The following is a 15,647-nucleotide window of genomic DNA, read 5'->3' on the forward strand; positions in this document are numbered from 1 at the left end:
ATCTTCAAAGTACTCCTTCCAAATCTTTTTGAGCTCATGCATTTCCTCCACAACTCTTCCATTATTATCCATGATCCTCAGGCACTCGCTTCTGTCGTTCCTCTTATTTCTTACCATGGTGTAAAGTACTTTTTTGTGCCCTTCACTGTCCTCTTCTAACATTCTTGTCCATTTTTCCATCCACTTCTTCTTCTCCGCCCTTACTATGGTCTGTGCCGCTTTCTTGCTTTCCTTATATTTTACCCTAGCTTCCTCTGTTCGGGTCTGGAACCATTCTCTGAAGGCTTTGTTCTTTCGAAGTACTGCCTCTTTACGTATGTTGTTCCACCATGGGGTTTCCCTACTTCTCCTCTTTGTGCTAGTTCTTCTGCACACAGTTTCAGCTGCCTCAACTAGAGCCCTCTTAAAATCGCCCCATTCTTCTTCCACTGTTCTCTGATCTTCCTTTGGCAGCTTCTTCCTGATCAGTGTCTGGTACTGGGTCCTCCGTTCATCCTCTTTCAGCATCCATGTCTTCAACCTTTTCTCCTGTATATCTGTTGCCCTCCTATCTTTTTTCTCTCTCAGGGTGGCTACCAACAGCCGATGGTCACTGTCTAAGGCCTCATTTCTTCTCCATGGATTTTAATTCCTACTCCAAATTATTCTTTTGTTTCTTCACTGCTGAGCCGTACTGACACCAGCTTATGCGTTGCTTTTAAACTTGGCTGTTACTCTGCGTTTCGTTCCCCACTGTTATTGCAGTTATGTGATGGTTCTTCCTCTTTCTATGTGTGGCAGCAGCGGTGTGTATCGATATTTGCACCGTATACCATCTTTGGTCTGGTGTTCATAGTTGTGGCTTGGTGGTATGCAGCCAGTTGGTCGGTTGGAGGGATCAGCAAGGAGGTCTCCACACGGCGCAGTCATCCAGGGCCTACTGGCGGTCTCTATGCAGTGTCGGAGTGTGTGGGAGCTGTTCCCAGTGCTATGAGGTTCGTGGCTCACCGACACAGGACATGAAGGTTGAGTGGTGATTTAATTACTGAAGCCACGTCTGTTCACGTTGTCCCCTTAGTTGGTGGTTCGCTGTTGGCGGTATTCCCGGGAGCAGCTGCGAGTGTTCGAGTTGGTGAAGATTTAGCCGCCGTGTGGTGGAATTAACTGTATTTGTCGGTTTGAAATTCAAGTACACCAGCGGAATTTTCTGCTTGTGGCCGTTACCAGTTCGGTTACCTGCCCTGGTCGCTGAACGTAAGTTCAGACAGTGTCCTTTCCTCACCTGTTGTCACTGTCCAACTTGATGTGCAGTTTTTGACAGCTTAATGTATTTTCCTTGTGGGCGGCTATGTCTGTAACGTTTTGGCTTTGGAATTCTCGTCTACTGGTCGTTGGCTAGCAAGTTGTCTTGTTGGTGGGTCCCTGCCAGTCTCTTGGTTGTGTTGCCGGAGGATCGAGTATAGTTGGCCTGACTTCTTGTCTCACCTAAGCGAATGTTAAGATTTCAAGGGAAGACCGAGACCCCTGGAAACTTCTGAGCGCCGTTTTCTATACTGCCTTTCTTCTTGGCATTTAATTGTGTATTTTTAATGGCTCATAGCCGATGGTAGGAATTTGTATGCTTGTAATTGTGTTTTTAAAATCAAAGGCCTACAGCCGTTTTAAAAGTAATCTCTAAATTGGTCCAATCTTACATTGCCTGAAGATAAACCTTTGGACTTCTGCCTGTTGAAAATTTATTGTATTGTTTTAAAGCATCGGCCTTCAGATGCTTTATGTTTTAAGGATCTTACTTATCAGGTAATACCTTTTGGAAGATAAAGCTGTGGGCTTTCTCCCTGTTGAAAATTTATCGTAGTTGTATTGTTCTCAAAATGATGGGCCTTCAGCCACTTTAAAATTTTGGATTCTTACTTATCAATTCTTGCATCACTTGGGATTAAATACCATTTAAGGTTAAAAGCTTTGGGTCTTCTGCCTTTCAAAAATTGGGTGCAGTTTTTTTTTTTTTTTTAACAAAGTAAGGTTTCTTATTGGTCATAAAGCTTGAGATTTCTGCGTATTGAAAGGTTATTATAGTTATGTTGTTTTAAACTGCTTTCAACTGCTTAAAAAAAAAAAAAAACTTGATCTATCTGAGCAGTCAAGTCTTACATCACCTGGCCTTAAATAAAGTGTTATGTTTGGAATGTAACTAACAGTCGCTCATTCTGGCCCCCTTCCACAATTCCTACTACCTGTTCTGTCCTGCGGTTTTAGCAGGGTGTCTCAATATACAGTTTGAATAACATCAAGGATAGGCTACAGCTCTCTCTTACTCCCTTCTCAACCACCGCTTCTCTTTCGTAGCCCTCGACTCTTATAACTGCCATCTGCTTTCTGTACAAATTGTAAATAGCCTTTTGTTCCCTGTATTTTACCCCTGCCACCTTCAGAATTTGAAAGAGAGTATTCCAGTCAGCATTGTCAAAAGCTTTCTCTCTCTCTACAAATGTTAGAAACGCAGGTTTGCCTTTCCTTAACCTATCTTCTAAGATAAGTCGTAGTGTCAGTATTGCCTCGTGTGTTACAACATTTCTACAGAATCCCAACCGATCTTCTCTGAGGTCGGCTTCTAGCAGTTTTTCCACTAGTCTACAAAGAATTCCTGTTAATACTTTCCAACCATGGCTTATTAAACTGATAGTTCGGTAATTTCCACATCTGTCGACACTTGCTTTCTTTGGGACTGCAATTATTATACTCCTCGAAGTCTTAGAGTATTTCGCCTGTCTCATACATCTTGCTCACCAGATGACAGAGTTTGTCAGGGCTCTCTCCCAAGGCTATCAGTAGTTCTAATGGAATGTACTCTATGCCTGGGGCCTTTTTCTGACAGGTCTTTCAGTGCTCTGTTAAATTCTTCACGTAGTTATTTCCCATTTCATCTTCATCTACATCCTCTTCCACTTCCATAATATTGCCCTCAAGTATATTGCCCTTGTATGGACCCTCTATATGCTCCTTCTACCTTCCTGCTTTCCCTTCTTTGCTTACCACTGTTTTCCGATCTGAGCTCTTGATATTCATACTGGTGGTTCCCTTTCTCCAAAGGTCTCTTTAATTTTCCAGTCGGCAGTATCTATCTTACCCTAGTGATATATGCCTCTACATCCTTACATCTGTCCTCTAGCCATACTTGATAGGCCATTTTGCACTTCCTGTCGACCTCATTTTTGAGATGTTTGTATTCCTTCTCGCCTGCTTCACTTACTGCAGTTTCATATTTTCTCCTTTCATCAAATTCAATATCTCTCCTCTTACCCAAGGATATCTACTAGCCTTCGTCATTTTACGTATTTGATCCTCTGCTGTCTTCACTATTTCACCTCTCAAAGCTACCCACTCTCCTTCTACTGTATTTTATTCCCAATTCTTGTCAATCGTTTTCGAAAACCCGGTTCTTTAAGTTCATCCATGCCCCATCTCCTTAAATTCCTACCTTTTTGCAGTTCCTTCAGTTTTAATCTACAGTTCATAACCAACAAATTGTGGTCAGAGTGAACATTTGCTCCTAGAAATGTCTTACAGTTTAAAACTTGGTTCCTAAATCTCTGTATTATCATTATATAATCTATCTGAAACCTTCCTCTGTCTCCAGGTCTCTTAAAGCAAGTGTCAGCTATGATTAAGTTATGCTCTGTGCAAAATTCTACCAGGTGACTTCCTCTTTCATTCCTTACGTCCAGTCCACATTCACCTACTACTTTTCCTTCTCTTCCTTTCCATTGTGTTGAATTCCAATCCCCAATGATTGTTAAATTTTCGTCTCCCTTAACTATCTGAATAATTTCTTTTGTCGCATCATACATTTCTTCGATCTCTTCATCATCTGCAGAGCTAGTTGGCACATCATCTTGTACTACTGTGGTAGGTATGTACTCACTGTGCTGTTTGTAGTAACTTATCCATGCTCCTATTTTTTTCTTCAGTATTAAACCTACTCCTACATTATCACTAACTGATTTTGTATTTATAAACCTGTATTCATCTGACCAGAAGCGTTGTTCTTCCTGCCACCTAACTTCACTAATTCCCACTATATCTAACTTCAACCTATCCATTCTCCTTTTTAAATTTTCTAACCTACCTGCCCAATTAAGGGATCTGACATTCCACACTCCGATCAGTAGAATGCCAGTTTTATAGCTTCTGATAGAGACATCATCCTCAGTAGTCCCCTCTCGGATATCAGAATGGAGGACTATTTTACCTCCGGAATATTTTACCCAAGAGGACGCCATCTTCGTTTAACCATACAGTAAAGCTGCATGCCCTCAGGAAAAATTACGGTTGTAGTCTCCCCTTGCTTTCAGCCGTTCACAGTACCAGCACAGCAAGGCCGTTTTGGTTAATGTTGCAAGGCCAGATCAATCAATCATCCAGACTGTTGCCCCTGCAACTACTGAAAAGGCTGCTGCCCCTCTACAGAAGGGTGTAGGCTTGCATTTGTGGCCAGCATTGAAATAATACTGATCGAAAAATCTGCAAGAAAGTCTTCCAAATGAAGCTTGAGGTTATTAAAACTCAGTAAAAACGATTTGGCTGTCCCTATGGCTCATGCTTGGTGTCCCTAGAACTCGCCATCTTAATCTGAAGGTGGAGACTGGAATGGCAGCGATTTCAGGCATTTGTCACACCTGCGACTAACAAGGAGGGATCCCCAGTGGTGGCAACAGCTTCTTGTAACCATCTATACGGTGATGCTGGTTAAGATCCCAGGTATCACACCCCGCAGCCATTCACCCTGGTGGGCCCTCTTTTGCGACTAATTGGCGAAAAAAGAGATCCAAGATTTTGCCTGACCCTCAGTAACGTTGAAACATATGTAATGTGTAGTTTTGTTGTGTAGTGTAATGAGAAGGGCTTCAAATATAAAAAAATCGTGGGTTTGGTGCTCATCAGGCGCTTCGAATTTTATTATTCTTAAACCTTCATTGAAATGACTCTACTTCTCATTTATAATTAATTAACTGGTTTAAATGTAATTTATTAATTTACATTTCTTTGTTACGTCGCTTTAACCACAACTTTTTCGGTTGCTCTGATTTTTTCTTTACGTCGTTCTTTTACCATTCGGAATTTTTTTAATGTAAGTGTATTTATATATTATTATATTTAAATATTTAAAAATGCCGATCTATCAGTTAGAAAACAAAAGATGAAATAATCTGTGAAATGCTAGCAAAAATGTATGTTTTGTTATAAGCTGTGTATTTTTTGGTTGGTAATCGTTATACAAACATTTAAAACATATCCTGCATTATGGACAAAATAACGCAGACGAAGATTTAAGAAAAAGAAGAGATTATAAGTAAAACGAAATTCAAGCAAAATGAGGAATACAAATAATGAAAGTAATAATACACACAAAAATATAGAATTATTGAGCGAAAGAATTAATACATAAAGGTAATACACAAAGTCAATTAAAATCACATGAACAAAGATTTCAAGCAGAAAAAGAATAATGTGAAGAAGGTGATAGGATGATTAAAATGTAACAAAGTAGCAGAAATAAAAAAAATACATTTAAACAAATTAACAGAATAAAATTAATGATCAAATTCATTTAGATATAGATTTAGAATAAAAAAATCTTATAAAACTGGACAAGTTTCGAGTCAACGACCTCCTGTACGCAAAGTCCTTACCCTATCTATTACACTACACAACTAGTCCGTTACATATCAGTTATTTAACGCTGTTAATTGTTACTCAAAATAAGAAAATTTTTCTTCGATTACTCGCAAACGAAGACCCACCATGGGGAATCACCACATAGATCTTCCAAAAAGTCTATTCCACTGCTGGGGACCTCTTGTCGTAAGTTCAGCTCATTCGAAAAGTTGTTCAGAACCCCAGTCCATATGCTCAGAGACACCTCACTGCTCGGTGGATTACGTGCAGAGAAGGACCCCAGTGGAGAAGTGTGGCAGGGAAGAGCCCGGCGGCGACGAAGTCTGCTGAAGAAGTTATTTTGGTTCATCTGCTCACAAAAAGGAAGACTAGCATCTTAACGTTTTCTTTCACCATGTCATCTCAGTTGTGACTAGTGTTCTGAGTGCTAACCAGCAAAAAAAAGAAAAAAAAATGGTTCAAATGGTTCTGAGCACTATGGGACTTAACTGCTGAGGTCATCAGTCCCCTAGAACTTAGAACTACTTAAACCTGACTAACCTAAGGACACCACACACATACATGCCCGAGGCAGGATTCGAACCTGCGACCGTAGCGGTCACACGGTTCCAGACTGTAGTGCCTAGAACCGCTCGGCCACACCGGCCGGCCTAACCAGGCAAAAGATGCCTTAAAAGAAACTGGTTCTCTCCTGAATTCTGATTTCAGGCAGTTAACCAGAATCACGCTCCCTAACATTTGGTGGTGAAGAACTGCTGGACGCACTGTCTGACATTTCTGTGACCAATGAGGCAAGTCCTCATTAGCACAGTCGAGTTTCTGTCTATTAACTTCATTGCTCGGCTCCTGCAGAAAACTTAATTTGTAATTTGCTTTGTCACTCTGATCCAGCTCATACAAATGTACGTCTGCTTTCTTTATTCTATCAGTTAAATCCTCTATGCCTTCCACTTGCCTCTTTGTAATATCACTCAAATGTTCCTGGCAGAAACTTGCACTCTTCTGCTTTATGAACATCTACAGAAATCTCCATTTTATATGTTCAAACGCCTCCCCCTTTCTCAGTGCTTCCGTGTATCTACAAAAGTTTGCCTCTCTTGCTAGACCTAATTTTGCTACCTGCAACAAGTGCTCAACCACCAAGTCTCTGCGACATTGTCAGGTTCTCCACGAACAACATCACATCCACAAAAGGTACTGACTAGGCTAGTGGCAGATGGATCTGTTAGATGGTTCAGTGTGTGGAACAACACTATTTCCTCATGCTTAGCTACAAGCTTATTCCATAATTCTGTGTTATCTGGTCTACCCTGTGTTACTTCATCAATCAATGCTTTAGCTGTCTTCTGGACAGTAACATCCTGTATCTCATTTCAACTCCTTTACTGCTCATTCACACACAATACAATACGCAACAACTGCCAAACTGAAGAACGAATAACCCAGAATCCCAATACTGCCTCACAAGATGACCAAAGCTGTGTCACATGAAACAAGTTACAGGTACAGATTCAGTGCACAATGCAGAATGCTCAAGTATTTACACTGTAAACATCTAGCAGTCCCAGATTCTGCCCCCTGCTGTTGCCCCAAAACTCAGACTCATCAGCCAGTTCCTCTGGTGTATCCAAAGTAATCTCTACGCTTTGGTGACACACTATTCTAGATCCATGTGTATCACACATATCGAAAATAACCAACAGTTTCTCCACTCACCCCACTCTGTAAGCACTGTAGGTTGAGGTCCACTCTGCGTGCTGCGTGGATGACGCAATTTCTGATACCTACTGAAGATGATGCCACTACTTGTGAGGCAATTTACAGCCGACTCTGAGAGTGGCAGGATGGCCATATTGTCAGGTTGTCAAACAACACACAGCTGAGGTTGGATGAATACACAGAGGGAAACGGCTGTCAAAACCAATGAATTACTCTCTATTTGTACATCAGCACTGTGTCGAAATGGGGACGTGATCACTCTGTCTCCCCCGAAAAAAGCGCTGGCAGCAAGGCAGGTACTTTGTAGTGATCGGACAGCTGACTGCAATGTGTGCTCGTGTCCTGTTTTGCTGACGACTGCTGTAAGCACCTGGCTTGTGCACCTGTGTCGTAAGCCACAGCACTGGCGTCAGTTGACTGGAAACAGCCACGACTCTTACAGATGTGGCCAACTACGCGATTAACGACCGCCACTCTTAAGCAAACATAACTAACTTACATGACAACTGAGGACCCACTAAACGTCCAATACAGCGATCAGTGAACACATAGTTTGATATGCTGGCCGACGCAACAAAGAAAAATCGCGAGAATTGGACTAACACAACTCTCGAAATTAAAACTTTCTGATACTCTTTGACGAGACCTGTCAGCAAATAACAAAGTATGGAAATGGTGCCCGAGATTAAGAGATGGGCAGGAAATCATAGTAGGCCATTATAAACTAGTCAGGAGAAAAGAATGCAAATTAAATGATGCATTGGTTAACGCTTGATAACGAAGGCAAAATCTGTAAAAACATTGTGTTAAACCAGTTGACTGGAAGACACTCACTAGTCGCCGCCATCGCCACCAGGAGTGCAGCCGCGAGCGCACAGTGGGAGCGCGTGGCCATGGCCGCCGCCGTCGCCGCCTGCTCTGCTGCCGCTGCTGCGACCGCCTGGCAGCGCGTCGCCTCGCGCACTGGCGAGCCACCTGGCGGCGTCGTGCCGAAACAGGCGTGTGTGAGCGCAGCACACGAGTACGGGGGGCACCCGGGCGAAGGCAAAGGACAGATTACTATAAGGCAGGGCCTGGGAACGAGTACTCGAAAACGGCGAAGCTTGTCGAATGTTCACGTGCTACTGTCGTAAGCTTCGTCAGAAGGAAGCAGGACTGCGAAAATACCACTACTCGCTAAATGGTTGGACGCCCATGACTCTTCATACAAAGTACTGTTTGGAGGCTTGTCTGCCCTGTCAAGGAGGATACATTGTGATCTGTGGCACTTCTATCAAAAGAGCACAACCACAGTGGACGCACAAGCGTTTCAGGGAACACCGTTCATCGTACATTGTTCGACATTGAGCTCCACAGTCGACCATCCTTACGTGTCCACGTGTTGAGCCAACGACATCGTCAGTTACGATTGCAATGGGCACGGGACCACGGGAAATCTTCGATCAATGTAAACGTGTCGGCTTTTCGGGCCAATCACATTTTTGCCGCATTAGGTCACTGATCGTCTCCACAAACGCCGTCACCAAGATGAACAGCAGTTCGAAACGTGCCGCGCGCCGTAGTTGCAAGCTGGCGGGAGTAGTGTTATGGTACGGGAGACACCCTCCTACGCCTGCATGGAACCTCTGGCGGTAACTGAAGACACGTGACAGCTGCAAACCACCTGCATCCCTTCATGCTTGATGTCCTCCCTGACGAAATTTTCAATTCTGTCGGTCCCATCTGGTTCACTATCGGGCACAATCGCCGCGAATGCAAATAAGCGACGCTTATTTACGAGAATTACATGACCTCTGCGTAGATATCTAATGCCACATACCTCCACGAACCTACCAACAAATTGTCGGATCGCTGATACACAGAATCAGTGATACATTTCATTCCAAAGATGGGCACACAAGCTATTAAGCAGGTGTTCATAACGTTTTGGCTCATCAGTGATGGATTCGTTCCAAAGATGGGTAAACAAGCTATTAAGCAGGTGGTCGTAATATTTTGGCTCACCATTGTATGCAGTTAATGACGCAGGGGTGGTGTGCCGTTCTTAAGAACGCTACACGCGTCAGTAGTAGATGTGTTACGAGCTCGGTGGTGCTATCTCCTACTATCCAAGGACCCAGCAATCCACAACACTTCATGCTGTTCAAGCAAAGTCACGTTAATATGCAGGGTATCCATGAATTTAAACCCTCATTTTAAAAAACCATACTTTCGAAACTATTTGAGACAAGTTATCGTATTGGATTGGTGCATAAATTTGTACTGCTGTTCCATAAATGTAATAAACACAACAGATACACATACCACAGATATTAGTCATCAATAATATATTCTCCTTCGCTATTTACAACAGTGTGCAAAGGCTGGGGTAACTTTTCGATTCCGCGACTGTAGAAATCACGTGGTTTTGAAACGAAGAATTCCTCGATCCCTGTTCAGAGCAAATTTTCTTGCGAAAACAAAGTTCCTTAAAGATTGTTCGATAATACAGAGCGAAAAAAGTGAAATTGTGAGGGCACAAGATCAGGTAAATAAGGTGGGAGCAGATTCACTTCCCAACCCTACTCACTAGTCTAGCAGGACGCGAGCGGGCATTATCGTGGAATAGCGTCAATTCACGCAGTCTGCCTGGTCCTTGTTCTTGTATTGCATCTGTAAGACGTCTCAGTCGTCGACAATAAATGTCAGCAGTGGTGGTTATACCCCAGGAAAAAAATTCGAATTACACCGAACCATCGCTGCTCAACCAGATGCATAACATTATCTTTTGTGAATGCGAACAGGTCTTTCTATGGGAAGCTGTTGCTTTGTTTAGGCTCAACCAATCCTTTCATTTCCTGGAGTTAGCAGAGAAACGCCATTTACCGTCATCAGTAACGATAGAGCATACTTATGGTCGGTGTTGTTCAAGATACAATTGATTACCAGCAAGCAGAGATACCCATATGGGCACCTGCTGATTTGTGTGATTTTGGCTTGAAGCGTGCAGTACCAACGTGCCCGATTTCTGAACCTTCCCCACTGCACGCAAATGTCGCACTGTGGTGGAATGACTACAGCTCATCACATTTGCTAGTTCTCGAATACACAGGCGTGGATCATTGTGAATTAATGCGTATGGCGATCTCCGTCAACGTCTGAATGTCTTCCTGAACGTGGAGAGTAACTAACATCTAAAGGATCCTCCTTAAAAGGAAAAAACATTTTTTTGCCATGCTCTGTGCAATGCCACTATCCCCGTACACGGCGCAAATATTTCTGCCTATCTCCACTGCTGTCACTCTCTACTGAACTCAGACAGAAGAATGTTCTGATTTCCCCAGTTGGAACTCCATTTTCTAGCATCCAGAGCTCCACTTAGTACCTCCAGCTGACAAAATGACAAAATGTAAACTCAAACAGCAACAATAAACCACAAATGGAAAATGACAATCAGTACATAAACCCATAGCAACGCGCTAAACAACAACGCTACGAATTTAAGCGCCATTCTTATACTTCGTTGTAAAACAAAGAGTAGGTCTCAAAATTATTTTAAATTCAGCTCAGTCTTAGATTTTACTTGCAATGCATCAAAATGACAATAGACTAGGAGAATGTGCATTGTGTAATCCGGTACGCAGAATTCAAAACTGTGACAATGGTATCACATAATTATACGTAGACGCCATTTTAGCAGAACACGACCTCAAAAATTAGCACGGTGAGATGGATCAAAAACCGTAAAAGGCAGACATTTCTCTAAACAGAGCCCGCACCCTACAACACACACACTCCTCCAGTGCCTCAAGCACGTGTTGTCATCTTGAAAGCTGCCAGAATGGTGGTGAGCTGCGACTTCACACGGCAGATGGAACGTGGACGACGCGCTTGCTGAGGAGTGGCTGGACCGCAACGGCCTGGACGCCACACCATCAAACTTCTGTTTGTGGTGTTACGTCAAGGATCCCGTGTAGACGACGCTGGTCGATGACATTCCCACCCTTCGTGCTAGTATCACTGAAGAAATCTGAAGTGTTGATACTACAATAATGACCCTCGCATGGGCAGAACTCGAATTTCGACTTGATGTGTTACGAGCGACAAGTGGGACACACATTGAAAGTCCGACACAACAGCAAAAAAATCTCTGAGAGCTCTTTAACTTTTTACAATAAACCACAATGATCTTTCACGAATAATTTCCAAGTTATAAATTTTTGAAGTCATGCGGGACCTTACGAACTCCCTGTACTTTATTGCAGCCGCAAGGCAAAGCTGAAAAGAACGATAACAGTCTGTTGTTCATCTGTCATCTGATGTTGGTGATACTGTACGTAAAGATGATGATTTAAGTAGAGGGAAATTTGCAGCCTCACTGTAATGTCTGTAGTACTGATGTATTCAACCCTACCATGTCTTCCACTTTAAATAACGAACACTGATGCGGAAGTAAATTTAATGCCAAATGTTGAATATGTAGGATACACCAAAGCCCAGCTCATAGAAACTGAAGCATGTGATTCTATGTTTCGTAACACTGATGAGCATCAAGTCTTGGCAGGAAAACAGGTGAAGAAATTTCTCTTCAGAAAAAAATCTGTTATTGGGGTAAATGTACTATTATCACACATTTGTAGTATTGAAAATTTGATAATGACAAACGAAAACGGTAACTCTGATACTGTAGTTGTTGTAATGTGGTACATTTATAACGACAGTACGTATGTTTACTGAAAGCAGGATGTTGGTTCCATTCTGTGCGTTCATTGTGTAAAGATAGATGTAAATTATATTTGCCTTGTCGTTAACGAATATTCTTAACGCGGTAGCAGTTTCCTGTTGTTGAGTAAAAAGGAGTTTGTTATTTGAAAAAGCAGTGCTCGGTTGTTTACGAAAATGAAGACAACCACCCGACAAGTGTGCCTTATGAAATTGGACATGGCTGACATTAAGATACGCGAGTATGATGGAGAAGGCTACTGGAACTGGAAACGGCGAATGGAATGTTTCTGAAAACGAAGAAAAGCTATACAGTGGCTTCGAGGGCAAAACCAAGCAAGGACAAATCGAATACTTTCGAAGAAGTAAATCTGAATGCAATGATCTACATGTGTGGAACGATTTCGAAGAAGCAACTAGAATTCATGAGTAATAAGAAAATTATATTTCAAATAATGAAAAAATGGATGTATTATACTGCAAGGAATCGATAGCATTGAAAAGGGTGTGAAAAAACGAATTAGGGAAACTGAAGTTAAAAGTTGCAGTGACAGAGCAACAAATTTTATACCTGCTGCTGGTATATTTCTTGATCAGTCCAAGGCATTTGACATGGTCGACCACAAGCTGCTTCATATGTAACTCGAGAAATGTGGGATTACAGGTGTAGACCACAATCGGTTCCATAAATAGCTTAGTGATAGAAAGCAATGCATAGAAATAAGAAAATCAAAGACATCCAGGCACTGCAGGTCAGATACACTACATACAACAAATGGCGTCCCTCAGGGATCCGCTCTTGACCCTGTTATTTTCATATTGTTTCATAAAAGTTCTCCCAGAACCTGTAATATTAGTAATTTTCGCCTCACAAACATTAATATACGCTCAATAGTAAACGCCCTATAGCCTAAAGTTATCGAACAATTGTAAAGTAAAAGAAATGAACCATCACATAGCAGCGACAGAGTCTATTACTCTTTATGTTTGCCGTTATTGCGCGCTGCCTGTAAATCTCTATGTACCTGTATCAATTAATGGTATAAAAAAGAATTCTGTTGTTTCAAGACCAATGAAGCCTCACCTTTTACTGTTTGTATTCTATGAAAGGCGGACGCGGACTTGCTGCGTTCCGCAACGGTATTTTATATTTCATGTGAAAATATTGAGTGAATATGCTAATTGTTATTTTTCCAATCAGAAAACATGTAGTTTCATGTAACTGATTACGAACAGACAGCATCCAGAGGGCATTTTGACTGTTATGTATAAAGTATTTAACCACAGTGGTCATCTATCGTAATTTAATATAAAAGGTACATAGCATTAAAAACAGTGTGTTAAAGATAAGTTTGCTTATTTTAGTAAATTAACCTTGATGATTTCCATTTCCTTATTTACCCGAAGGATAATTATTTTGTGTTACTTCATCACCAGAAATTACGATCACGCTGATGGGCCGAACGCAGAATGAGGCAGAAGGAACATTATCGTTTTCCTATTATATCTGAACAATTTTTTTTTTAATTCTGTAGTGTTGCATTTCTTTTAAAGTCTATAAATCTTTTGGTCCCTTAGTGTTGATCTGGGAATGACTACATCGCGACTATAAAAATGCAGAGAAATGATAATGTTTCTTCCGAACGATCTCAAATATGTATAAATATGCTGCTCTTATTCAGGTATTTAATGCTCAACGTATGTTATTATAATAGTGTAATCAATCCCTGATTCTGTTGCCAAGTGGCCCACCAAAATATTCACTTTTACGACATTTAAAAAAAATAAAAATTCTTTTTATTTTCGTCCCCCAAGGGCAACGTTACACTTGACGACCGAACAGGAACTTGATCAAAAATCACTTGACGTATGTGTCTAAAAATTTTTCAGTGCTTGTTCTAATAACGTATGTTATAAGTGGGAAAACCTTTTAATTAATTCAGACGAACGATTGGTGAAATCACAAAAAAAAAAAAAGAAACACGCCAGTATCCAGCCGTATCACCATCAAGACAGCCATAGTAAGTGAAATTTTTATACGCAGTAGCCAAGCTTTCGTAGTGACGTTGCAGCTTTCGAGTTGACCAGAACGTAAACCTGTCTCTCCTTGCCTTGAAACAGCTTTATTTCAATTTGTCCATAGTCCGTTCTTATGTAGTTAAATTCAATGACAGTGAACCATTGTTGTCAGTGCATAAAATTTTTTTTAACAATATGGCGGATAATTACGCTCAAAACTGGTAAAACGTGTGATACTTCATTTGTTTGTAATTAGTAGCAACCATCTTGTCTTCTTGGCGTACATGAACGTCAGTTGTTACCCAGAGTTAAAATTTCATCTTGGGTCCCAGTAAGCCATAGCACTGCGTCACAGACAAACGACTGACGGCAGTGACAAACAATATCTGTAACATTTTGGCGTTTGACAAATAATTCATGAACATGGCTCACGGTAAACAGCGGACACAAACAAAAGCAGACGACAGCGGTGATGCGAATGGACCTCACTATCCATTACGATAACGCGCGATAGGTACACGATTGGAGGCAGAAGCTGTGTCGACCGAAGTTTCAGAAGCCGGTCCTAGTATGCAAACTATTCCCGCTTTTGAAAAAAAAAAAGACTTGGCCGCAATGATCGAAGCAATAATGGAACGTAAGTTCGAAAGCCAAAAACAGGAAAGATTAGATGAAAAAGCCCGCGAAGAAAAAGAGAAGGCCGAAGGACGGCATAATGAAGATCAGGTCCTTACAAATCTGTGCAATTCAGTGAAAACAGACATAAATTCAGTAAAAACGGATATAAATTCAGTAAAAAAAGATCTGCAAACGGAGATAAATGACATAAATACACGGTTAAATTCGGTAAAGGCCGAATAAAGGCAGACAAAGCAGCTGATTTAAATACCCTGTTGGATAATGTCCAAAGCCAAATCAGTAGTCAGATCACGACCATGAGGTTAGAAATTGACACACAAGTAGAATCAAAAATAGAGGATATTTCAAAACGGTTAGACGAAAAAATCGAAGCAGCCAAGGGAGAGAGAAATTCAAAAGTGATGGAATATCAAACACAAGCTGCGACCTTAAAAGAAGATTATACTGCAATCTCTGATGTGGTCAAAGGAGTTAAAACCGCAGTAGACACGATCGAGAAAGTTGTTGATGATCTTTCCAAACAGATTGAGACTCTTAATGTGGAGGATCAAATAAAGAATACTGTTAAGGCACACGCTGAAGCATTGTCCGACCACTACCAAGAGTGGATTAAAAACAAAGACGGATTGATAGAACAAGGTCAAGAACGAACTCAGGGAAACTGTCAAAAATGTGACCCTTGAAATATTGGCAGCCCCTGGAAAAACAGGAGAACGGTCATGTCAGAATTAGGCCAGATAAGGCGAGCGTTAGCTCAAGATTTACCTGAATGGCGTCAACAGATAGTTGATGAAGTTCGTACACTAAAATGCCAAGTTGAAAGTTCCCCACCTCCCGTGTCAGGAGAGTGGAATAATTCACCACGATGTAATGAACAACAGCAGGTACATTACCGTTCACCATTTGATAAC

At 41.5% G+C, this 15,647-nt stretch overlaps 1 protein-coding gene across 1 annotated transcript in view; it reads right to left on the bottom strand.

Annotated features, from left to right (window-relative positions):
• LOC126425306 (collagenase-like) overlaps positions 1–8,284 on the bottom strand; it is a 176,942-nt gene extending 168,658 nt beyond the window's left edge. Inside the window, exon 1 of the mRNA XM_050088285.1 lies at positions 8,212–8,284. Coding sequence (XP_049944242.1) covers positions 8,212–8,272 — 61 coding nt within the window. The 5' untranslated portion in view covers positions 8,273–8,284. The remainder of the gene's footprint in view (positions 1–8,211) is intronic.
• Positions 8,285–15,647: the final 7,363 nt, after the last annotated feature.

The sequence above is a fragment of the Schistocerca serialis genome, chromosome 10 (genome assembly GCF_023864345.2).
Source record: "Schistocerca serialis cubense isolate TAMUIC-IGC-003099 chromosome 10, iqSchSeri2.2, whole genome shotgun sequence".
In the NCBI taxonomy this organism is placed as follows: Eukaryota; Metazoa; Arthropoda; class Insecta; order Orthoptera; family Acrididae; genus Schistocerca; species Schistocerca serialis.